General features: G+C 42.8%; 1 protein-coding gene across 2 annotated transcripts in view; it reads left to right on the top strand.

Annotated features, from left to right (window-relative positions):
* The first annotated feature begins 6,343 nt into the window (after positions 1–6,343).
* Positions 6,344–23,874, top strand: part of SLC25A26 (solute carrier family 25 member 26) — an 83,033-nt gene continuing 65,502 nt past the window's right edge. The window contains exons 1-3 of one of the 2 annotated variants that reach the window (XM_053953540.1): positions 6,344–6,474; positions 10,054–10,210; positions 11,734–11,843. In XM_053953540.1, coding sequence (XP_053809515.1) covers positions 6,379–6,474; positions 10,054–10,210; positions 11,734–11,843 — 363 coding nt within the window. In that variant the 5' untranslated portion in view covers positions 6,344–6,378. The remainder of the gene's footprint in view (positions 6,475–10,053; positions 10,211–11,733; positions 11,844–23,874) is intronic. The other variant, XM_053953541.1, reaches the window with a different exon arrangement.

The following is a 23,874-nucleotide window of genomic DNA, read 5'->3' as shown; positions in this document are numbered from 1 at the left end:
CTGGGACAGTCAACATGTGCCCCAACAGCTATGAGAGTCTGTGCTCCCTCCAGCCCTCTGCTCCCTGACCCTACCCTGTCACCCATGTCCTTTGGTTTCTTTGTCCTTCTCTGAGCCTAAGCAGATTGAGAAACTCTTTTCTTTGAATTAGATAATACTAAAAATGAATTATATCAAGTACAGAGTTCCAACCACACAGCTCATTTTTCTTAGAGAAAACTGTATTATTTTTGCAGTTGATGTTAAAAAGATAGTTTGTATCTTTAGTTTGCATGCCAAAGTTCAGCTGTTCAAATAAACCCCTTAGCTCCTGTCTTCAGTGACATCTCCCAATAGGGGGGTTGTTTCAGCCATGATGGCTGCTCTATATGTCCACTCCAAGCACTTTCCATCCACTCCCTGGGAGCTGGGGATGGGATTTAGCTGATAAAAACTCGGAGCTGAGCAAACAGCTGTCAATGATTTTTAAAACTGCTGCTCCTTGTCTGTCCAGAAACAGTTGCAGTTTGTTTCTGCCAGGAGGCTGATGGAGCTGAGCAGTGGAGGTGAGGGTCACCCTTGAGCTGGAGCCACAAACCTCTCCCAGGTGTCGGGGCCACCATCTCTGCAAAGCACTGCTGGGCCACATCACTGCCATGGGGGACACATCCAACCCCATGGAACAGGGAGGAGTTCAGCTCTCCAAACCCACGAAAGTCAAGGAAATCCTCTTCTACTTGAGCCTTTTCTTAAAAAGGTCCATCCAAATAGCCCAAGGGGTCATGCTGAGCTGGCACCAGGGTGGCCTTGATCTTGTGCTGGTCCATACTGGTTGGGAGGGGAGGGAAAGCAGGTCCAGCACTAATGTTGCATCCACACTTCTCCTAGGAGGGACAACATCACGTTTCACTAACTGCAGCAACAACCTTTGGAAGAGACCAGGTCTGTTAATACTCTTTTTTTAAAAAGAAGGGCCTAAATCACTAGAATGACTGAAGCAAAGCACTGGCTGAAGAAACCATGTTTCCTGGTTCCAGCCACTCTGTGGGAATATCAGGGTGGCTCATCTGGGATAATTTGGAAATGCACAATTTGGGCAGGTTAGGGCCATTCTGTTGTAAATTTTTTCTTAGCTTTGCTTTCTGAGTCAACTAAGTCATTGCATTGGCCCACAAAATGAGTTGAGAACAGATGTGAGTAATTCCTGTGTCAGGGGGTTGGATTATAACCACAACTACAGGCATAATTAAGATTTTCCTTCATTTCTCTTATGAGCTAAAATGGAAATATTAGATTAACTCATCTGTGCTGTAAGACTAACTGCAGAGGGTCTGAAAGACATGTTCATGTGTAAAGGTCACTGCATTGCCACTGGATCATTATTTTACTTACTTTACCCAGTAGTTAAAATGTGTGTTTTCTGTCTTTCCCAGGCCTTTCATCTTCAATTGTCCAGACAGCCAATAAGGCAGAATAAATGAGGAGCATTCAAAAGTTGTACAGTTTAAGGCTTTCTATAATTATGCAAAATCTATATCATCATTAATCACTTTTTTTCTTAATGAATTTGGGGACTCGTGTTTCTGCTGCTAAGTACTCAAAGGAGTTATTAAATTTATGGCTGTCTGGTTCCCCCATCTGTTTCCATAAAAATTTACTGCAATTATTATTTCAGCAGAATTTCTAAACCCTGCCAGACTTAAGAAAAGGGAATGCTACTGTAAGCATGAGGGGGAGCTAATGGCGCAGGAGTGGCAAAAAAATCACCTAAAATCCAGATTAAACCAGACTTGCCTGTGTTTTGCATGAGGGTTAAGGCAAGAAAAGGAAGACTGACAAAATTAGGAGAGCTGGAAAAATTCCTGCCCATCCAGGTCTACAGATGTCCACTGCTGGCTAGGTATTAGGAAAATATTTAGTGAATTTAAATTTTTCTGAAGGTGGCAGCTCCAGAAGCATGTGGGCAGAGGTTTGCAGCAAAGCTGCTGAGCATACAGAGAGGCCATGGGGCACTGGGGTGACAGCTGGAGGCAAGTACCAGTCCTGGGAGGAATTACTGGGAACAGGACTCTGCTTCCTCGTGCCAGAGCCCTGGTGTCAGGGGGCCTGTGGATTTTACTACACCAAAGCTGTGGCCAGGAGCATTGCTGCCCTATCCCTGGCAGAAATAAGCTGCAGAATATAAACCTGTGCTGCTGCAAGTCTGGAAGGAGCCCTCACCTTAGAGCATGCACATCAGGTGTTTAAGGAGGCTGGTGACAAGGCTGTCTCCTGGAGAAGAAGCAGGGTCACACTTTTCTGGTGCCTGGAGCCACGCTGCTCTCCTGCACAGGAAGAACCCTTTGCTCTGCATGAATTTCACAGCTCTGTGGCTGTTTGTAATAAAATGGGACAAACAACAATTTTTTGGTCAAAGGGCTGTGTTTTGTTCCTCATCTGCCACAAAATGCTGTGGTGCATCACAGCCTCTTGGCTGCTGTATATGGTCACACCACTGAAGTTCCCCCTTCAGATAGCTTCCCTGGCCCCATTAAGCACCTGCTTATTATCAAATTAGGGGGATCCCTGAGTCTTTATTTTCACTGTATTTATGCCAGGATAAATTTTTGCAGCTGATAAATTTCCATCTGCTTTTATGAACAGTGGGATGGGCTTTTCCTTCTCCGGAAGGAAAAGTTGTTGGGTGTTGCCCAAGCTACAGCAAAAACGATGATCCAAGAAGGATTGACTGACTGGAAGAGGTTGGCTCTGGTGTGCCTGAATTGCCCAGAAGGAAGATAATGAAGAGAATGAGAAGAGCAATTGCTTCAATAAATAAACTGGAACATGTGTGAGACCAATACCACCGGGGGCTGATATATGCCAAGAAGTCTATTTTTAACATCTGCTCTTCAGCAGCCTTAATATGTTATGACCAGATCAATAAATCTGCTACTGCTGCTGTCAGATATCCAACAGCAGCCAGAGTGTGGGGAGGAAATACACACAAATATGTAACATGCTTACATATTCACAGCTCCACACATACAGGCATTTCTGTGCAGGTGCATTGTTGTACTAGTGGATGGATTAATGTGAAATCAATGCAAAATGGTGCTTTAGTAGCCCTGACAAAGAGGAGCCACAAGTGGCTGACACTCACTGCCTGCAATCTCTTTTTCTGCAGAACATAAGCTAGAGGGTCGCTGTGTTGCTGGCAGCTCATATCCCACTCCAGAGATGCAGTATGTTCCTTACCCTCTCACAATTAAAAGGCTTTTTATCTCTTATCAAGGTTTTTATGTGCTGCAAAGGCTGAGGGAAGCAGGTGAGGTGGAGTGGGCATAATGGCCATTTTAAAAAGCATTCTTACCAACCTGCAGCCGTGGGCAAGGAAGGGCAGAGAAAGAAGAGCAGGGAACAAAAAGAAAAAAAAAAACAAAAAAACAAAACAAAACAAAAAAAAAAAAACAAACAAAAAACAACCAACCAAACAAACAAACAAAAAAAACAACAAAAAAAACAACAGAAGATGAAAGGAGAGGCTGAGCAAAAAAAATTTTGGCCAGCAAGCTGCTGTGGTGCTGGCAGAGTCTACCCTTGCAGCAGGATGAACACAGGTGTTTGTTCTCTCCCCTGCTTCAGGGTATTGCCCCTGCAGTGCCTGGGACAAGCCCCATGTGGCTGCTCCTCAGCCTCCCCAGCCTGCCCTCCAGCCCCTGAGCTCCAGCCACAGCTGGACTCAGGCCAGGGAGAAGCTGAAAATAGGGTTCAGCATGAACCCTATTCAGGTGCAGCCAGGCACTACCTGTGCAAGGTTCTGCTGGGCCCATCTTTTTTCCTCACAGTGGAGCGATGCTGGAGAGCACCCACAGCATTTTCTTGCAGGGAAGAAAGGATATGAAAAACCAGATCTCCTTCTTCACTCAATTTACCTTTCAAGCCCAGGGGGAGTCCACTGAAGGACTTGGCACAAAGATTGATGTCTGGCCTATGGCATTAAGCAGAACTTGCTCATTTAAGACAGGACAGTGGCTTGGAAGAATAGAAGGTTGTGACCTCCCTGATGCAGCAGCAGTTCCACTGACAGAAGGTGATAAATAAAGGAGTCAGTGCCACAGAGTGTGTCTGAAAGCTTTGCAATGTGAAGAATGCTTGCTGTGACCCCAAGAACCTTTACATCAAGAAACCTCCTGGGCACATGGGGGAAAAAAGGTCTTGTTTTAAGTGCTGCCATGGCTGGGTTCTGGGGGATAGCAGTGAGTCCAAAAGCCCGCTTCATTTACTGCAGATGTCTGATTTTTTCCCTCAATATGGCTCCAATGTGCTTTATTTAATGACAGACATGGACCTGGAAAGTGAGGAACTTTCAGCTTTTGAGTTTATTTAGCCACTCAACAGAAAACCATCTGGAAGTGGTAGAGTTCAGATTCTTCTTATTTCTGTGTAAATAGCAGGGTTCTTTCAGAGAGCCAGGTGCTCTGAGGGTGTTACTGTAATAACTGCTCAAATCCAGTCATCCCTATATTACAGCTGGAGTATGGGACTGTGGCTCCTGCTTCTTCCAGAAACAGGATCAAAGATTTTGTAGAATCACAGAATGGTTTGGGTTGGAAGAGACCTTAAATACCTAGTTCTAACCCCTGTGCCATGGGAATTTTCAGGGATTAATTCCTAGGACAGCAAACCAGCCTGCCTTAGACTTCAGGTGGTCAGACAGCCATACTGGGGACAGGTGCCAAAGGAGCCCACTTGTTTGATCATTCCTGGTATGAAACAAACAAAAGTGTTTCTTAATAAGCACAATACAGCCCAAACTAAAGCAAAGAAGTGATAACCCACCAGACTACTGCAAAAATTGTAAGTTAGAGACAGAAAACCAAGGAGCTGCCTTAAAAATCTAAGGAGGTTGGGAAATGCAACACGCTTGGGTTCTTTAAATTTTTGCCTGTAGAAGCTTTGAGCTTTTCACTCAAAATGAAAATGAAGACTAAATGAAATGAAGACTGCTCTAACATCACCTGTCTCCAGGGACTGAGGCAGCTCAGAAAAGAAATCACAGGGTTGTAGGAGAGCTGTAATGGATTTGCTGGAGCTGGCAATGGCACTTTCATGCCAGTCAGGGTGCTTGCTGTGGGCAGGTGTTACAGCCCAGGTCTGCTCAGTGCTTGCCACCTGCAAACACCCTAAGCCTGATGGAGAGGAGCTGAGCTGGATGTGAGGCATCGTCAGATTCTCAGCATCCAAAACTCCACATCCAAAACTCATCCCAAGAGACGTGCTTGCAGCCAAGGAAATCTTGGGATTGGAGCCTGCCTGAATTTTCTGGTTCTGCACACACCACAGCGCTCTCCAACATTCACCCTTTCTTCCTGCTCTAGCATCACATTTCCAGTAATTCCAAGCGTGGTTTCCTGCTGGGCGAGGATTGTGTGAGGGCTCTGTGCCAAAATCCTCTCTGCACCTTTTGGAACCATGGATTAATTGAATGCCTTTTGTAGAAAGGGGGAGAGCCAGCGGGACATAAACACAAAACGTAAAAGCGTTTGGGATACGGGTGAAAAATGGCATTTTCCATTCCAGGAGAGCCAGCAGAGCTCTTGGGAAGAGGCAGGAGCGATGACCCTGGCCAGGAGGGTTTTTTGCTTTTGCTGTGCAGTTCATTCCTGGTTGGAATTCCCGAACATTCCTGGTTGGAATTCCCTGGGGGAACACGCCATGGTCGGTGTGAGAACCGGCACACCAAGCTCTGTGCTGCACACCCCGGGCCGATTTTAGGAGCTCTCCGAACACAGAAACACTTGAGTTTTGAAAGGAAACATTGTTTATTCCCCACAGAGCGCAAGGTGGAAGTTCTCACAAATGGAGCGCTCCAAGGGGTAAAATGTTACATCTATAACAAAATTTACATGAAGCCGCCTATCTGATATATATTCTCCACCTGGCTAATGCACATTTATTTGTGTAATATGATCTTACACATGCTGGAAACACAAAGTTTTATTGTAGAAGTTATCTGAGGTCATCAGTTGCGTTCACAAAAGGGCAGAAAATTCATCCTGGAGACAGAAAATTCAGCTGGAAGGCAACAACATCAACTGAGGAAAAACTCAATTTTAGGATTTCAGGACTCTTTTTCCCCTCAGGATTTAATTTTTTTTTTTTTCTTTCCAGGGCACATGGAAAAACTTCTTTCCAAACAGATCCCACGCACCTCAGGGGCTCCAGGAAGAGCCGAAAGCGGCTGTGCCGTTGCTGCGCAGCAAACCCACGAAGCACGAACTAATTAATTAACGCTCGGTGCTAATTGCTGGGAGCTGCCTGCCGTGCGCATGCGCCGGACCGCGCGCAGGCGCAGCGAGAGCCGCGCCCACGTGACCGCGGGCCGGGGCGGCAATATGGCTGCGCCCATGTGCGCGCATGGGGCAGGCCCGGAGCGCCGGGAACGGCCCCGCTGATCCCGGCCCGGGCCAGCAGCGCGGCATGGAGCCGCGGGAGTCCTGGGCGGCCTTGGCGGTGAGTGAGCGGGCCCAAAATATGTTGTTTTACCCCGTGTGCAAGAGCCCGGTCCACAAACAGAGTAGCGGTATTTTTAGGGAATATAAATTATATGTATATATTTTATATATATATATATATATATATATATATATATATATATATATATATATATATATACAATATATATATATGTATTTGTTATATACAATATATATAATATGTATAATATTATATATATTTTATATATATAAATATATATTAATAATATATATATTTGTTATATATAATATAATATATATCTTAAATATCTAAAATATATATTATATACAATATATATTTAATATATAATATATATTTTAATATACATTTATATACATACATATGTATTTATATATACATAATATATATGCGTATATATATATATATATACACACACACACACACATATATATCTTATATATATGTGTATATCTATTTTCTTTGTGCAGAAAGCGTCGCTGGCTGGCAAATCCACAAAAGTCCAGCACTGCCGCCACCAAAGCTTTTCACTATTTCTGCCGTTTACTGAATAAAAGCATTAATGCTCATTGGTTACAAGTTGCACAAGTTTTCTTATTAATTAGTACTGTATCTTCTACTGGTTAATGATTCTCTGGCCTGCCATGGTAATTAATCCACAGGCTCAGTCTTTCTCCTCTTGGCTGGGGGGTTTCCTTGGTTGGCAGCTGTGGTCAGCCCCTGCTGGAATTACCTTTTTCCCAACGGGGGCTGATTCTGCTCCCTTGAGGAGCTGCCTTCATGAGTGTCTTCCTTTTCTTTGAGGCTCTGCCAAACGTCCTTGTGGCCCACAAATTCTGCATCCTTTGTGTCAGCCATCAGTGGTACATCCTTCTTCCCAGCATTTGTTACTCTCCCTCTAGGTCTGACGTTACTGAAACATGCAGCCCTCAACTCCAGCAATGCTGCTGACAAGTGTTTTGGCTTTCTAACACGTGGACATCACTTAGAGCCTCTTGGTTCCTCTGTTTCAACAATTAAATCTCCTTTGTTGTTGATCAGGCTTGAAAGTTACAAGGCTCTAACATCAAAGAACGTCCTTTCATAGGAAAAAATTTTACATGTTCCACGTTTTGCAGGTGGCCTGCCTGAGCATTGCCAGGGTGGCCAGCTGAGCTGAGGGGTGGCCGCAGTTTGTGGCCTCAGCAGCCACTCCAGAGCCACAGGGAGCCCCTGACCCTGTCTGTGAAGCATTGCCCACCCTAAAAACTGCTTTTCAGGTGTGCTCTCAGCAAGGGGGTGAAGCCCAGTCACCACAGCTAGGGACTCCCTTGGAAACCCAAGTTCTCACTGTGGGTTCTGTGTGGAAAATCAGGGATGTGGTGCCTTGGGCTGGTGTGGGGAAAGCTGCAGAGAGGAGAGTTCAGCTGCCTGCCCCAAGTGCTCTGGGGCAGATGGAAGTGAGCACTGGGGTCGTGGCTCCACGTGATGGAATGAGGTCCTGGTTTTGCTCGATCGTTGTGATGGAGTTCACAGGGTCATTGAATATCCTGAGTTGGAAGGGACCCACAAGGATCATCCATTCCAGCCCCTGGCCCTGCCCAGGACACCCCAACAATCCCACCCTGTGCCCAGGAGCATTGTCCAAACTCTCCTGGAGCTCTGGCAGCCCTGGGGCCGTGCCCATTCCCTGGGCAGTGCCCAGCACCCTCTGGGGCAGAACCTTTCCCTGATCCCCAACCTCAACCTCCCCTGGCACAGCTCCAGCTGTTCCTGGGTCCTGTCCCTGATCACAGAGCAGAGCGTGGAGCTGCCCCTCCACTTCCCTCGTGAGGAAGCTGCAGAGCCCTGTGAGGTCTGACCCTCCTGCAGCTCCTGGCCAAGGTTCTTTTGATCACCCTGATTGCTGACAGCTGGGAGGAGTTGTGTTCTGGGTGCCTTATGAACCAAAAGCCATTTCTCTTTTCTGCAGTTGTTGCAAACACGCAGCTATTGTCACCCGCTGGCAGGTGCTCTGTTAGCTACCTCATGAATTTAAATGACATCTAAGATACAGAACTTTGAGAACTTAAAGAAGCAATTAGTTAACTTTTGATTCATGTTTTAACAGATGGCCAGATTAAATCTGATTAAATCTGATCAATGCTATTTTGAGCAGATAAGGATTTTGATGAAAAAGAGTGAAGAAGAATCAATGCATTCAAAATAGCCAACTAGATTAAAAGAGTAATTAACTTATTGATTAAACCTTTAATGGTAGACAGTGAACACCTCTCTGAATCCTCTGTTACCCTGAAAAAAAATTATCAGAGTAACACATATGTGATTTTTTTTCAGGCAGTTAAAAATCTGTGGAGCTGTTTCTTGGGTGCTGATCTATATGAGGTAGCCTTCAAACTGTGTTTTCTAAATAGCACTGCATCTAAATAATGTCTCATAGTGGATTAATGTTAACTATTGATGGTGTTTTATTTTGAATCAGTTTTCCTGTTTATTTCAGCCTTTTCCTCATGTTTTTGCAAAATAATTATTTTCTACAATCAGCCAGTCATGGGGTAATTAAAAAAAACCAAAACCCCAGTCATCTAGAAACACAGACAATGGAAAAAGATTGGGCCCCATTTGAATCAATTTTTTAGCATTTTGTTTTATGAATTCTTTGGATAAAAACCTTCCCATTTTCTTTATGACTTTGAAAACTCCTTTATTTAATATGATTTCCAGTACCTTAAGGGAGCCTGCAAGAAAGTTGGAGAGAGCATCTGGTGACAGGACAAGGGGGAATGTCTTCAAACTAACAGAGAGTAGGTTTAGATTAGATATTAGAGAAAAATTATTTGCTCTGAGGGTGGTGAGGCCCTGGCACAGGGTGCCCAGAGAAACTGTGGCTGCCCTACCCCTGGAAGTGTTCAAGGCCAGATTGAACAGGGCTTGGAGCAACCTGGGATACTGGAAGGTGTCCCTGCCATGGCAGGGGGATGGAACTAGATCTTTAAGGTCCCTTCCAATCTAAACCTTTCAATGATTTGACCATTTTTTTCTTTCTATAGGCTTTTATAAAAATAAAAAAAGAAAAAGAAAAAAGAAAGTTTACTTTAGGCTTTGTTCAACAAAGGCAATGAGGGAGTGTGAGCACTTTAAATGAAGATGTTTGCTGGAAAAATGTGAATGTGCTTTCTAGAGATGCCTGAGGTGGGGAGCAGAATTGCTCCAGTCTTTCCCTGATTTTATCAGACAGCTGCTGGAGGTGTTGGTCATTCTGTGCTGTCTCTTCATAAGTGACATCCACGGTCTGGCTTTTCTGTGGAATGGGGAAGTGTTGCATTGCTGTGCTTGCACTATTCAAAACACCAGGATTGTTTTGAAAATACCTTAAAAATGGTTTAAAGGTTGTAATATCTGTTACTTTCTTTTGCTGAACCCTCCTTGTTACCGCTGTGGAAGCTGTTGAGTTGTGTGTAAGACTATCAGTGTATAAACTGACCTCAGGAAGGATACAGTCAGCAGTGCTTTGGCTTACACATGCCTCAGTTACTCACCTAAGCAGCACTTATGTGAGAATATTAATGCACTTTTGTCCATGGTTTTGTCTTGTAGGCTGGTGGAGTTGCTGGTGTGTGTGTTGACTTGATCCTTTTTCCCCTGGATACTGTTAAAACAAGACTTCAGAGTCCTCAAGGATTTAGGAAAGCTGGTGGTTTTCGTGGCATCTATGCTGGTGTTCCTTCCACTGCAATAGGATCCTTTCCAAATGGTAAATTTTCTTTGGATTATCTTTAAGTAGTCGTTTATGTCACATAGGACATTCGTATCTGTGGCTTCTTCTCCAATGGGTGTTGGATTCTGTGAGTCCCTGTCCAGCTGTGAAGAGCAGTTTCTAGAATTCCAGCATTGAGCAAGCTTGAGCAAGATGAGTGAAGGCTGCTGCAGGTTTGCTCTGAATAGCAACCCTAATTCCTTGGAAGCATTCCTGGATATAAGCCTGTCCTTACTTACAGGAGCACACTAAAGCATTTCTGGGTGCTGAGGAGGGCTTGAGTCTTGCTTGTCCCAGACTCTTTTGTCATGACCCACTCTTTCTTGGCACTGGAAATGAATGGAATTTCAAAGTGCTTGAGCACTGCAGGTGTTTGAGTTAATTGCCCTGGGGATGCTCTGCCCATCTCCCTGAAACAGCAACTGCTTCTATTGTAAAGACATCAGGAATACTTTTGAAACTAAGGCTTTACAAAAGTAGATACTTTTAGTCCCTGCAGAGAAAAGGCATCTGAAATTCCTGATGCCTTTGTCCATTTTGTCTTTGTAGGGAGGGATGAAAAAACAGCAATCTGTGCTGTGGGACGTAAATGTTAGGAGAACTTTGCTGACAAATCCACTGACACCTTCAGATGTTTGATGTCCTTCATAAGGTGATATAAAAAAATTCAGTTCTTTATCTTGGCTGCTCTGTTATCACCTTTTGAGGTGATAAGCATCTTTTGATTAGTAGAAGGCAATTCACATGGCCCTTCTCTACAATTAAAATCTGTTCCCCCGCAAGACATGTCATTTTTTTCAGTATTTACATCTCCAAAATCTGCACTGTAGTTTTATCTTTCCAACGTATGACTGAGAACTGAAATTATCTTTAGGAAAAGGAATAACCCTTAAGGTGTAAGTGCCTTTGTAGTTGACTGTTGCAGTAAATAAACAGCTCAAGTTGCTGTGCTCAGTTTAGTTTTGTGCATTTCTTGTTCACTGCACAGAACTTTTACAAATCCTTCAGAAGCTTGGAAAAAATTTATGGAGCTAAATTCAAAATATTTAACTAACAATAGCTAGGAAGAAGTTATTAATAAACTGCTACTGAAACAGTTTTGCACATAACAGAATCAATTTATTTATTGTCAATTTATGCTTTTTGGGGTTGTTTTTCTTTTCAATAATCAGCTGATTTGTTTGTTTTTCCCTTCCTCCCCCCACTCAAAAAAAGGATCATTCATTCCATTCAACCAAGAGACGTCCCTGTACTCTATCTATGGTTATGGAAGATACCAGTTTTTCAAAATGTGCTGGACATCCATGGCTAATTAACACATCTTTCTGTAGCTCACTACTAAATGTGGCCTGGAGTCCTGACACCTTTGATATTAATGGGAATTTTGCCAGGGGTAGCCAGAAGCATAAACTTCTGAAGGAATTCTCTTACAGATTCTGTTGATACTATTTTGGTGTAAAAATCTTACAGCCCTGTGATGGAGGAACAGTGCAGTGATTGCATGTATCCTTGAATTTCAGCTGCTGCTTTTTTTATCACCTATGAGAATGTGAAATCCATGCTGCCCTATGGATCTTCATCTTACTTGTCCCCTGCAACACACATGGTGGCTGCCTCCCTTGGGGAAGTGGTAAGAAGGAAATTCATCTGCTGTGTGTCCAGGGGAGGGGAGGAAACCACTCAGTTATGGAAACTCGGGTTTGGTGTCATATCTTGTGACAGTTCTTACAGCAGCCTGGTTTCTCACTGTTGGCACAGTGTCTGGGGCTGGGTGTTGAGCTCTAAACACCCCACGCTGTTCCTGCCGGCCCTGGCCACCTCTGCTCTCCTGGTTTTGGCACAGTGTGTCCTGGCCCTGCACTGATAAAATGGGGTACAGATTGTCTCTGCAGGTTTGAGGTAAGGAAGTGGGCTGTATGGAAACAAACAGGCTTTTCTGGCTCTTTTGCAACTTAAACTTAGCTGATGGCATGGTGCAGAAAAATCTGTTGTGTTTGTGGTTCCATATTCTGCTTTTATTAACTGACTTCTAAATTTTCTTTCCCATGGGGGCTTAGCTTAGCTAAGCTACCAGGAGCGTGGAGATGACATATATTTCAGCTGAACACCAGGTGCCTCACTACTACAGCAGCACAGCCTGGCTGTTTCCCATGGGAAGCAGCTCAGCTCTCCCTGCTCTCTGTGGGATCAGCTTTGACACCCAAGTAATTTTTATTCTTCTGTGGAAATGTTACTGATTAGATTGAATGAGATTTAGCCAGGAAACTTAATTTAACATACCAAGTACATGAAGATAGATGAGTGCAGCACCTATTACCACTCTGGTAGGGGTAGATAGAAGGTGATAGAGGTAGGGCTGGGTGGGATTTCTTTGTGTTGCTGCCTCAGGTGGATTCTTTCTGAGCTTGGTTAGAGCCTGTGCCATCAGGTTGTAACTTCTAACTTAAGGCAATGCACAGAAGATTCTTATTTCCATGAAGATTCTCTAAAGGCTGTTAAAAATCAGCATGAGGTTCTTTACCACCAATGCACAGCCCTAAAACTCCTTGTTTGCCTGATGTGTCTTGGAACAGCAGATCCAGGAGGTGTTTTGAGCTTCTCAAGTGCTGTTGCAGAATCAAGCAAAATGACAATGGGGCTCGTGAAGAAAGCACTTGCAAAAAAATTCACCAAAAGAAAAAGTCTCTTATTTGTGGAATAGGTTATTCATGGTACACTCCCTGTGCCCGTGAGGATCCTGTGAGAAAATTACAACCCAGCAACTGAATCAGCAGTAGCCAAATCCCAGTTGGCTACAGATGACTCCTTCCAACAGAACCTGTTGCCATTTGTTCCCTGTGCTGGTCTGTGACCTTTACAGCTCAGGCACTTGCTGCTTTTGTGTTGGGGCTGGCAGAGGTGGTGCAGCACAGGTAAATGAGCTGCTCAGGGCTGTCTCACATGCTCTGGCTGCTCTAAGGCCAGAGAAATGTGTAATGGTAGCCACTGAAATGGCAGAGTGGCTTCATGGTGTGGGAATTACAATGCTGTAACAGCCGTTTTCCACCTCATTTTCCTGTTTTTGATAGCTTTACTTCTCCTCTTGGAGTGATGGGTGTGAGGAGAAGAACTAAGCTCTAAAATAATCGATATTTGATATTTAGAGATTTGCTGTAACAAATCTGTAATAAATATCACAAAGCAAGACCTTCTCATGTATGTTTTATGTAAAGTCTTAGTTGAGCAATAGAAATATATAAACTAGTCCAAATTGCATCAGGGAGAAAGTTATAATTACAGTTTTATTGATTAGTCATTAAGTTTCAATCAGGGCAAAACCACTGGCACTATTATTTTGTCAGTAGTTTTTTTGATAATATGTACTTTTTTTCCATTTTATACTTCATGATTTAAATTGCTTTTAAATGTGAAGCATTAAGCCAGAGACTGTCATGTTAGGATTCTTAAGGCATGTCTTTGCATTTCCACGCTGCTTTTTTTTACAAAACAGAGAAATTAGAATTTAGAGCAAGAAAGTGTTGATGCATTTCTAGGTTTGCTGTTCCTTCACTGGTGAGTGTAAACGAGTCAGATACCTTCTTGTGCATCAATAAAATGTGAGTATGTGCAAATCTTAAACGTGTGTTTGTGCTGACGAATCTGTGTTTTGAATGTGACCTGTTAAAAATAATAAAATAGGTAAAGAGGAAGAGATACAAAGGTTGCTTCAAGATATGATAAAATATATGTGAGAAATTGGTCAAATGGGAACTTTTAGTTTTTATAACAGCCACTTTCCTGTATTGTTTACAGGCTGTGGAAATTTACAGGAGAAGCAGTCCCCAGGAGCTGGTTTGGTCCATTTTTCCAGTTCCAGGCTGGGAGAGACAAAGCCAAGCAATAAAAAGGCAGGGGTTGTAGCAGTGTTTGTTGGTTTTTTTTTTTTTTTTTCCCTTTTAGGCAGGAGGAATATAGAAAGCTAATCTCATCTCCAAGAGTGACATAAAGAAAAATACATGCAAAATCTGACCCTGTTAAGCATAATTATTTTTTCCTACAACTGAATCTCGTTGTATAGGGACTCCAACTATCCCATAATATATTAAAAACTGCTTACAAAGGCACATCAAAAACTCTAGAGGGCAGATACATGTTGTATCATCTCATCAAGGAAGGAGAAGGTTGAAGGATACATGAGCTGCCAGTGGGGGAAAAGCCCTGATTATACCACTTGTGTAACTGAAATCTGGAGATAGAAAATGCACTTACTGCATCCAGGACTTTGGAATTTTTCATCTAGACTCTGCTTTGCCCTGTATGTTTAGTCTGCCTGTATCTTTACAGCGAGCTGCCAAATGTGCTTGGAAAACATGATATCATAGGGAGTGGAAAGGAAAACCAGATGTTCTGAAATTTTACTTTTAATTTTCTAAGGTGGTGCAAGTAACTCTGAGAAGGAGCAGCATTTTTAAGCTCCTAGTGCCCATTTTCAGTAGTAACCAGGTGTGTCTTGCAGGCCCAGAGTTAACTGTACTGATTTTTTAATGACAGTTTAATATGAGTGTATGTATTAATTACAAGAAACTTTGCTGAATAAAAGTTCCCCCTCTGAGCCTCGCCCACCAGGCTCCTGCAAATGTGATTTTATGGGACAAGTTTGAGATTGTCCCTGTTTGACCAATGAGGTTTCACTCAGGAGTGCTGGATTCAGCACAGCTGATTTGGATTCAGCACAGATAATTTTACATCCCACTGCCTTTTCCATGGAGGTGAGAATAAAGTCGTTTGGCTCACGTTCCAGAGAAGGGAGCTGACAACAGCCCTTTCCCATCTAATATTTAGATATTGTTATGGTTACAATATGAGCTTTGCAGGATATTAGTGAAAGTTTTGGGATGTTGCCTGTAAATTGTGGATTCACTCTTATCTTTCTGACCTTTTGTTCTTGATTAGCTGTTTTTGATGACATTGCCTTTCTTTTTTTTCCCTACTTTGCAAGACAGCAAACTACCTTGACTTTGAGAGAGGAAATGTGGGGGAGGACTGAGGACCAGCATGGGAGGGAGATGTCCTGTTCTTTTGGCAGCTGGTGGGAATGACCGTGCTCTGGATCTTCATCAGCTGAGATCATTGAGCTGCTTTTGTCCTTGTGCAAGTTTCTAGAGTACTTCAGGATTAAAAGTCTAGAGATTTGAAAAGCTCAAAAATTTGTCACTTCAGTGGGGAGAGGGGATCATGTGACTCCACAGGGCAAGGTGAGGACAGGTATTTCAAGGTGAAATTCCAAGCTCACTTGGAATTCCAGTGCGTTACCACTTGAGGGACTTCTGTGATAAGAGCAAAGTGTGTGGTTCATCTATGATTAGCATCTGACCCTTCATATTAATAACTCTGGAATTTTTTTATCTGCTTTTAGGATGTATCAAATAGAAAAACTTCTTAATGCAGGAATTATCTTCCTGGGGAATTCATTTACCCTTCTCTTCTAGTATGAACTTGTTTCTTAGAAGAAGCGAGCTCAAATGCAAGCAAGTTTACAGTTTTACAAATCATTCTGTAAAATGACATTTTAAGTGTGCTTTTAATTCAAATAAAAGAGGAAAGTGTATGTTTTACCTTATTTTCTGCTTGTGGGGTTTTTTTCTGCATAAAAAGAGGCATTCTAGACATGATGGACAACACTATTGTCTACCTCTGTCCACAAATCACCCGCTTCATCCCTCTGCCCTGGCAGCATTGCTTGGAACAGTTAACTGTTTCAGTTTAAGAGAAGAGTGGGAATCTCCAAAAGTGTATTGGTGTGACTTCCAGGAGAGTAACTGGCTAGGTCAGAGAAGAAAGTTGTTATTAATGCCTGTTCTGAGGAAAAGGCAGAAGCATGAGTCAGACAAATCTGCAGAGTAATGGAATGAAAATCTCCAGCAGGATAATTGGCCAGGGCTTTACAGCATGGTAAGCTCTGGAAGATCAGCTTGCAGGAGCCCAATCTAACAGAGACAAGGCAGCCACTCAGATCAGACATGAAGTTAAGATTTTAGGTGTTTCAAACTCTGAAACTTGCAATGTTGGAAGATGTGACTTTTCAGTTCAAGAGGAAAGTTGGACACTCTAGGGAGAGCTGATTTTAGTTCAGCAAAGAAGCGATGAAGTACTCGTGTCTAGACTTTGGGCTAATGGCTTTGAATATTTTAGCTATCCCTTTTCTAGAAACTGACCTAATAAATGGACAAAACTGTTCTGAATTTTGTGCTTTGCATCTTATCTCCTCTCAACCAGTGTGGCATGTGCTGGCAGATCAAAGTATTCATAAGTAGTGTGCAAATGACAGCAGTAAAAGTGTGATGGGACCTTTTCCACAATTCTGAAACTTTTTTTTCTATTTTCATTGATCAGTGCCTGTCATTTTAGCTGTGACTGTGCCTTTTGTGCTGTGCAAATCTGGCTGCACACAGGCTTTGGGAAAGGGAATACTCTGACCCTGGCAAGATGAGCAGTGGTGGGGAGTGCAGCAATGTAGGTGGTCTTCTGAATTAATTGTGGTGGGGTTTGAAATATTCTTAAATTAATCTATGTGAGGTCAGGTCTGCAGTACAGATGCTGTAGGATTTTTGCCAAATCCTTATGCAGAAGCAGTGGTTAGGAGATGGTTGGGAAGGTGAGACTGCTGCCTTTGAGAGGTAGTGGAGAAAGAACAGAGAACGGATGGAAACTCAGAGCAGCGGTTGGGAATTGGTTGTAAATAAAGATGAATGGGGGCAATAATCCACAAATGCTGCCAACAAATTCATCACGCAATTAGAGGCTGAAACAGCAAATTAAGAACTGTCAAATCCCTAACCAGCCACCCACACTGAACTTCTCTTGTATGCTCCATACTAACTGCATCTTCTTCATCAGCTGCTCTCCCCACCCTGCTTTGTGTTACCTGCTTGGTTCAGGGCTTAGAGAACATGCTGCATGATGGTTGTCATGTCTTTTGATCACAGGGCTGATAATCAGTTGATTTAGATGTATTTGTGGCTCAGAGTGTCTTCAGAGGAAAGCAAATTTGGATTAAGAAGTTATAAGTGAGAAGTAAATAATTTTAAAGTATTTCCTGATGGATTGCCTGACTTACTGTACCAGTCAGCTTTGGAAATGTTTGAGACACTTTGGAATAAACTTACCTTAACCAATGTTCTATGCAGAGTTTGTCAGAAATAACTCTGAATAGCTCCATATGTGGACAAGCCCATAATTCTTTAAGTGAAAAGGCTGAAGGAAAGAGTAAGGGATCAATTAAAGGAAAAATACTTAATAAAATACAATGTAGTTGAAATTTCCATGTTCTGGGCCAATGTAACCCCAAGAGAGGCAGCAAATTGCAAAATACTAGTCTTCTTTCAACAGGAGACTTAATGTGTTTTCAGAAAATACTGCCTGTGTTCTCTTGCCTGGAATCTCATTACTGTCTGTCCTCCTGTAACACAGCCTGACCCCACTTGGCTGCTTGGAAACAGTTTTATGCTGGATGGGATGCACCACACCACTTTTGCTGAAAGAACGGTTTGGCTGCTGGATTTAATGAGTTTCTTAAGCCTTTTAAAATAAATTTAACAGACTTTCATGGTGAAAGTGTTGCTGGAATTGATTGGATCATGCAGATGGTTCTGTACATTGACTTAAGGGTCTTTTTTTCTTAGGTTTTAAGGATTTCTGTCTTTAAATGTGGTAGTAATTTATGATTCAAGCATCCACCAGGTTAAGGAAGATTTTTTTTTCAAGTTATTCAGCTGTCTGATTTTACTGCTTGAGTTTAAACCAACTGCTTGTGATTGTACTGAGGAACTTCAAAATCTCTGGGATGCAGTTTGTGCTGGAGTACAAGAGGTGTGTAACATCAGGCTACTTCTGGTAAGTTTTAGGTCTAGTTTTAAAAAGGAAACAAAACTCTACATTGCTTAAATGTTAAAAGACCAATTGATTTATGCAAAGCACATAAACTTTCAAAACATCTGCAGTAAGAAGTACTTCTGCAAAGAAGTTTTTACAAACTTCACAAACTTTCCCTGTTCTCTGCCTGTCAGCTGATGTAACTGGAGTAAGAGTTTCTCCTTGCTGTGAGCAGAGCTTGGCACAAATTCCCACTGCTGGAGGACAAAAGCTTTCTGAGGTGTATCTGACATGGCTAAAGGAAAGGTAGGCAGGGGACCCACAGCAGGGTTTACTGGGAATGGATCTGGGCAATTGAAGAGCCATGTGTGGGGAAGGAAATCTGAGAGGGGCAGAAGCCCAGTAGCCCTGAGAGGGCTCCTGAAATGATGGATGAGGAGCCAGCTGGGGATTTCAGGCAGCTGAGGTGAAAAGGCTCAGCCAAGATGGCCATTGTGAAGGAACAAGTGTGTGGTGGTGCAGATGATGGCTCTGAAGCAGGAAGGAGGCAGATCTGGGAAGGAATAAAACAGAGCTGTCCTAGATTTGAAAATGACAGGATGAAATAAATCTGCAAAACAGCTCTGCAGATTCCAGGTAAAGTCATCTAAGGTGGGAACGTGGAAGAAGTTGAAAGTGTTTGTGCAGAAACTCTGGTTTTCCAAATGCTTGTGACATTTGGTCCCTGTGAATGGTCTCATCTCTGAAATAATATGTTGTTAAGCTCTGGGAGGTGCTGAGATCTGAGGGATCTTGCTGGGTGAGATTGTTCTTTGAAGAAATGTTTCCTACCAGCATACAGGGGAACTGCAGTTAAATTAATGAAGACCTTGTTGTGTCAGTCAGAGGAAAAGATGGGACAAAGAGCTTGGCATTGTCTAAATTTTCCCATCCAGAGCCCATTAGTCAAAACTTGTTCTCTCCATGGGGTTTAAATTAGGAGTGGAGTCACCTGTTGATGACCCCAGCAGCTTTACACAGGACTGGATTTCACTGTGCTGGGAGGGCACTCTGCTGTGTGTGGGGAAAATAAGATTTAGCATATTGTGCTGAAGGTGAACACTTTCCCTGGGGCTGGCATTTAAAGACAGTGGACAGTACATGTAGGGGGCAGTTTCTGTCATCCCTGGAGGCAATTGCCTCATTAAAACAGGAGTTAACACTTCCATTCTGGATTCTCTGTGCTCTAGCAGCTAGCACAGCCTGCTGACAAGCACATGGAAGGACTTGTTCACAACTGCAGTTGTGACCCACAGTGAATTACTGACCAGAGAAACTTGTATTTTTGTTCTGCCTTGCTCAAAAGGGCAGCAGTTATTTAGATGAAGGTTTATTGGTGGGTGCAGTGTTTTGGGTCTGTGATTGCAGCAGTTCAGATGCTCTGTCCAAGGAATATATGAAACCATATACATGAATATGAGGATATTTCGTGTTCCTCCTCTTTTCTGCTGGTTTTCCTGGTGGTGGGAAGGGTGAGGCAGTTCATCTTCCATCTGCAGCTCACAGCTCATGCTCCCTGCCAGCTAATGTTTCCAACCCAAGAGCTGTGACCACAGTTAGAAGCAGTTATTTGGAGAATGAAATACTTTGCTAATCTCATAATATTGCATTCATTTTTGCCTTCTGTTGAAGAGGGGCATCCCAGGGAGAGCTGAAAAACCAAGCATAAATTTACAGGGTTTGGAGAGGCATGGAAAGCTGCAGTGCTGAATTCAAGTTTTGTTGAGAGCCTTTGATATAAACCAAGAGGGAAATTTCCCCTTTATTCTCCAGATCCAAATCTGGAAATTAGTGCAATTTAAGATATTTCAATTTTAAACTCGCCTATTATTTTAATAATTCAGTTATCTGAGAAAGGGAAAAGGATGTTTTTCATGTTTTAGATTAAAAATAATAACTTCCTACTTAGAAGGGAGCATTTGACATAGAAACTGAGACATTCAGATTATGACATATTAACCTATTTTTAGAAGTACCATTTTTTAATATTAAAAAAGCCCCAGAGACAGAACACACAGAAAACCAGCAACAAAACAAACTTGAGCTCCAAGGTGGCTTTTGTCTGCAGCAGTATAGTCAGGGCTAATGCAGGTTACACTTAAAAACCCCAAAAATCACAATTTATTGCTGCTTCTTTTTGAACAGGATCTTAGAGTCATTCTATTTTTCTTGCTTATTTTACATTCTGTTCAGCAGGCAATCCTTCTGACCTTCAGAAATGGGGTGAGAGATTAGGATTTTGTTAGCAGATTGACTGCAGCCTAAACATATGTCCTTTGATAAATCATAGCATCTTTATTGTTGTCATTTTTGTGCAGCAGCTTTTCCTCCCTAATGGGTTAGTGATTATCTTGCACAGGTATTGTGAGGTTTCTGCTTTCTGGATGCAAAATTTTATAGTGTCATAAATTATATTCTTATTTGATTAAGAATAAATTTATGCAAATGACATTTAAGAGAAACTGTCCCCAGGCATATTCCTTTAGTTTTGTGTTAAGTATTGAACTAATATGGTGAACATCAATTCAAGCTTCCCAGCCTACCCAGGCAGATAAAGTCTTTAACGTCCTGCTTGAGAAATTTAAATATCAAATCCTTTAGAAAGGGTTCTAAAGGGTTTAAAGCTGCAACAAAAGAAAAGATTCCTGGAGCTCACTCCATGTTTCTGTACTAAATTTTCAAGTAGGCTTAGCTATGCAAGCCAGAGATTTGCTCAGAGTCACTGAGTGCAGGTTCCTAAATCACCAGCCACTCACAAATTCCATAACAGGTCTTTGTCCTCAGACTACCCTTCTCCTGCCGTGGAGCAGAATGGCTGGCTAATTAATAAGTGGAAAAATATTTGGTCTTGATGCTCACCTAAGCCCAGGTTAGTGCAGAGAACAGTCCAGCTCATCAGGTGCCAGAAATGGGGCTCTTACTTCAGCAGGCTGTCTTACAGCAGGGCTAATATCTGTCTCTTATTAAAGATAACAAGTGCTCAGACTCGGTGGCCTTTGGGAGTGTGAGTCAGAGCATCAGCTGTGCAGGGTGCTGCAGGAGGAGATAAATGCTTCCTCAAGCTGCTGTCCCTAGAGCTGCAAAGCTGAAAGTGTTGTACCAGCTGTGTCCCTGCTTCTGAGGAAAGCTGTGTACCAGCCCAGCTTAAATGCCCAGCCTGAGCCCTTAAAAGCAATTATGGCACCTGCTCTGTCCTCTTCCAAATGTTCCTTAGTACACCTCGTGCACAGTTCACAAGGTTAGTGGTCAAACTGTAGTGGAGGTGCATAAAAACAAATGTGTGTGTTATCTTTGATTCTCTACCAAACCCTACAAATCCAGTCAGGGGAAAACACTTTTCCTGGAGTACAAAGGGTGGAAGGAAAAGGCTGTTAATCCAAATAAGATATGTTAATATTTGGATCATAATATGGCACTGAAGACTAGGAGTTGTTGTGTTCTTTTCTGAAGATGTTGGCATTGTCCCTTTGCACTGAGCCTCTGTGTAAGCAGGACTATGCCCCCTTTGTTCTTTTTTATTATATAAAGTGCTGGGTACCCCTGTGCTGAATTAGATCAATCTGCCTGATTCTGAACAGCTGCTCCAGCTTTAGGTAGGATTGGCCTCTATGCAGAAGTTCCAGTTTTAAGATCAGGTGTTTCCAGTAAACTTAGGTGAGCCCATAGGAAAGGCTTTGGGTGGGTTCCTGGTGCTGTTGACAGCAGATCTAATTTTCTGTTTGCTACAGCCACATTTATACTGAAACGAACTGTTTCAATTGGTATGTGTATATATATATATAATTTCTTGGCACTTTGGAGACTTTATTTGCACTGGTCATTCTTCACGACAGCCAGGACAGTCTGGTTCCAACATAAATCCCGCCAGGAGATGGCAGCGTTGGTTCGTGCAAGGAGTACCCAAAAGGTAGAACGCTTTTCCCTCAACTGACAGTGGAAATGAATTACCTTGATTTAATTAGAACATACACGGTCTTAGCAATACAGAGATAAATGTTAATGAAATACAACTGGTTTTAGCTTTTGTTCCTGACTGGCTATTGCAGGTCAATAAATTAAAATAAAATTTAAAATGCACCTAAGTTTTTGTATAAATACCGGAGTCACCCTCTGACCCAGTAAATGATTTGAGACAAGGATTTTGAAATTCAGTAGCCTCTTGCTCAGAAGTGATCATAGCATTAAAAAGCTGGAAAGGTAATAGGTGCTAATATTGTCATTTCTGTACACCTGCTTTGTGAACTATTAATAGCTTTGCTTGTAGCTGCAAAATCAGGTTTTCCTATAGCTTAAATTTGAAAATTCTTGAGCCTTTTGTTTCAGTATTAATGTCTTCCTGCCCTTGTGGTGTGTATAGATGTGCATTGACATTGTGCTACCTGACCTGGTAAATAAGGAAGGAGCTTATAGGGCAGCACCTGATAGCTTTCCCAGGATCTTGATTCTGTCTTTTTGCTCCCATCAAAAGATGAGAATAGCCCCTGGCTCCAGAGCTTGCTTGGGAAAATGAGTGTGGCCCTATCAACAGAGTGCTGTTGTCTGATGCCCTAATGTCAGCTGAGGTGGCTGAGAGCCCACTGCTGGACCTTCTCCATGGCTGGCTCTGCAGATGTTCAGCACAGAGCTAATTTGTCACAAGGTCACCCCCAAATCCAGCTGGATGCACCAGGAATGGCCTGAGTCTGGTGGGTTGTGTTGTGCTCTTCTGTGTCAAGCAACAGGCTACATCTGTGTGAAGTCCAAGAGATTAAAAAGCAATTTCTCCCTGGGACCTTGGTGATTAGGGAGCTGATTGGGCTCTGTGTGAGACCCTGTTATTGTCAGTGTTCTGTGTCTGTTAATCCTGTGGTGGATGCAGGTGAAAGTGTGAGTGTGGGACAGCTGCACACTGCATCCCTCACCCTCCCTGTGCCACTTGCTCGTAGCTTTCACAGCTGAAAATTGAAGTGTGGACTCTCTTGGTGCAGTGTTGCCATACTGGTGCTGCTTGAACAGCCTTGTCCAAGAAAGCAAAGCCTGGAGAGGTGCATTGTGTTCTCTTACCTCAGGCAGGATTACCTGGAAGGTGCTGCAGTGATTGGGATCTGAGCATGATAGAGTTGAGATTCTTCTGCACCCGCCAGCCCTGGCTGTTACTTTTTAAATAAGATACATGTGAACTTAATCTTGCATACTTCCCTTCAGAGCCCTGTTCTCCACATCAAAAGCCTGCTGGGGTTGTTGTTGATAGGAAGGTGCATGTGTAGGAACAAACAAGGTGACACGCTGTAAGTTCAGGAGCACAGTGGAAATGTCACCGTGCAGTCTGATGTTGGCAGCTGCAACTCGTGGCTTTTTGAATACCAGAAGTGCCCCATGGAACCAATCTGACAGCACTGCCCAGGTGACATGAGCCTTTATTTCCTTTCAGAACAGCACAATGTAATCATTGTTTTTGTTCTTGTGCAGCCACAGACTCCCTTGTAAGCGCAAATTCAAATGGAAGAAACATCAAAGCTAATTTGAAATGAAATGCACCCCAAGTAGTCGGGGGAAATGGAGACATTACTTTGTAGCCACCCTTCTCCTGCCAAAACTGCAGCACCCCAGATGTCAGGAAGCCACGCTGAGCTCTTTGTCTGGTCTTGATTGACTAGATTGTTTTCATCCCAGCCTTTTTAAAGCGTTCCTCCTGCCTCCATATTTTTAAGGAATAAAAAGCTAATATAAGGACACGGAGTGTTATGAAGCATGAAGTTCTATAAATATTTATGCTGAACTATCAAAAAAAC

The sequence above is a fragment of the Vidua chalybeata genome, chromosome 12 (assembly GCF_026979565.1).
Source record: "Vidua chalybeata isolate OUT-0048 chromosome 12, bVidCha1 merged haplotype, whole genome shotgun sequence".
Classification (NCBI taxonomy): Eukaryota; Metazoa; Chordata; class Aves; order Passeriformes; family Viduidae; genus Vidua; species Vidua chalybeata.
This window is presented reverse-complemented; position numbering and strand designations above follow the sequence as displayed.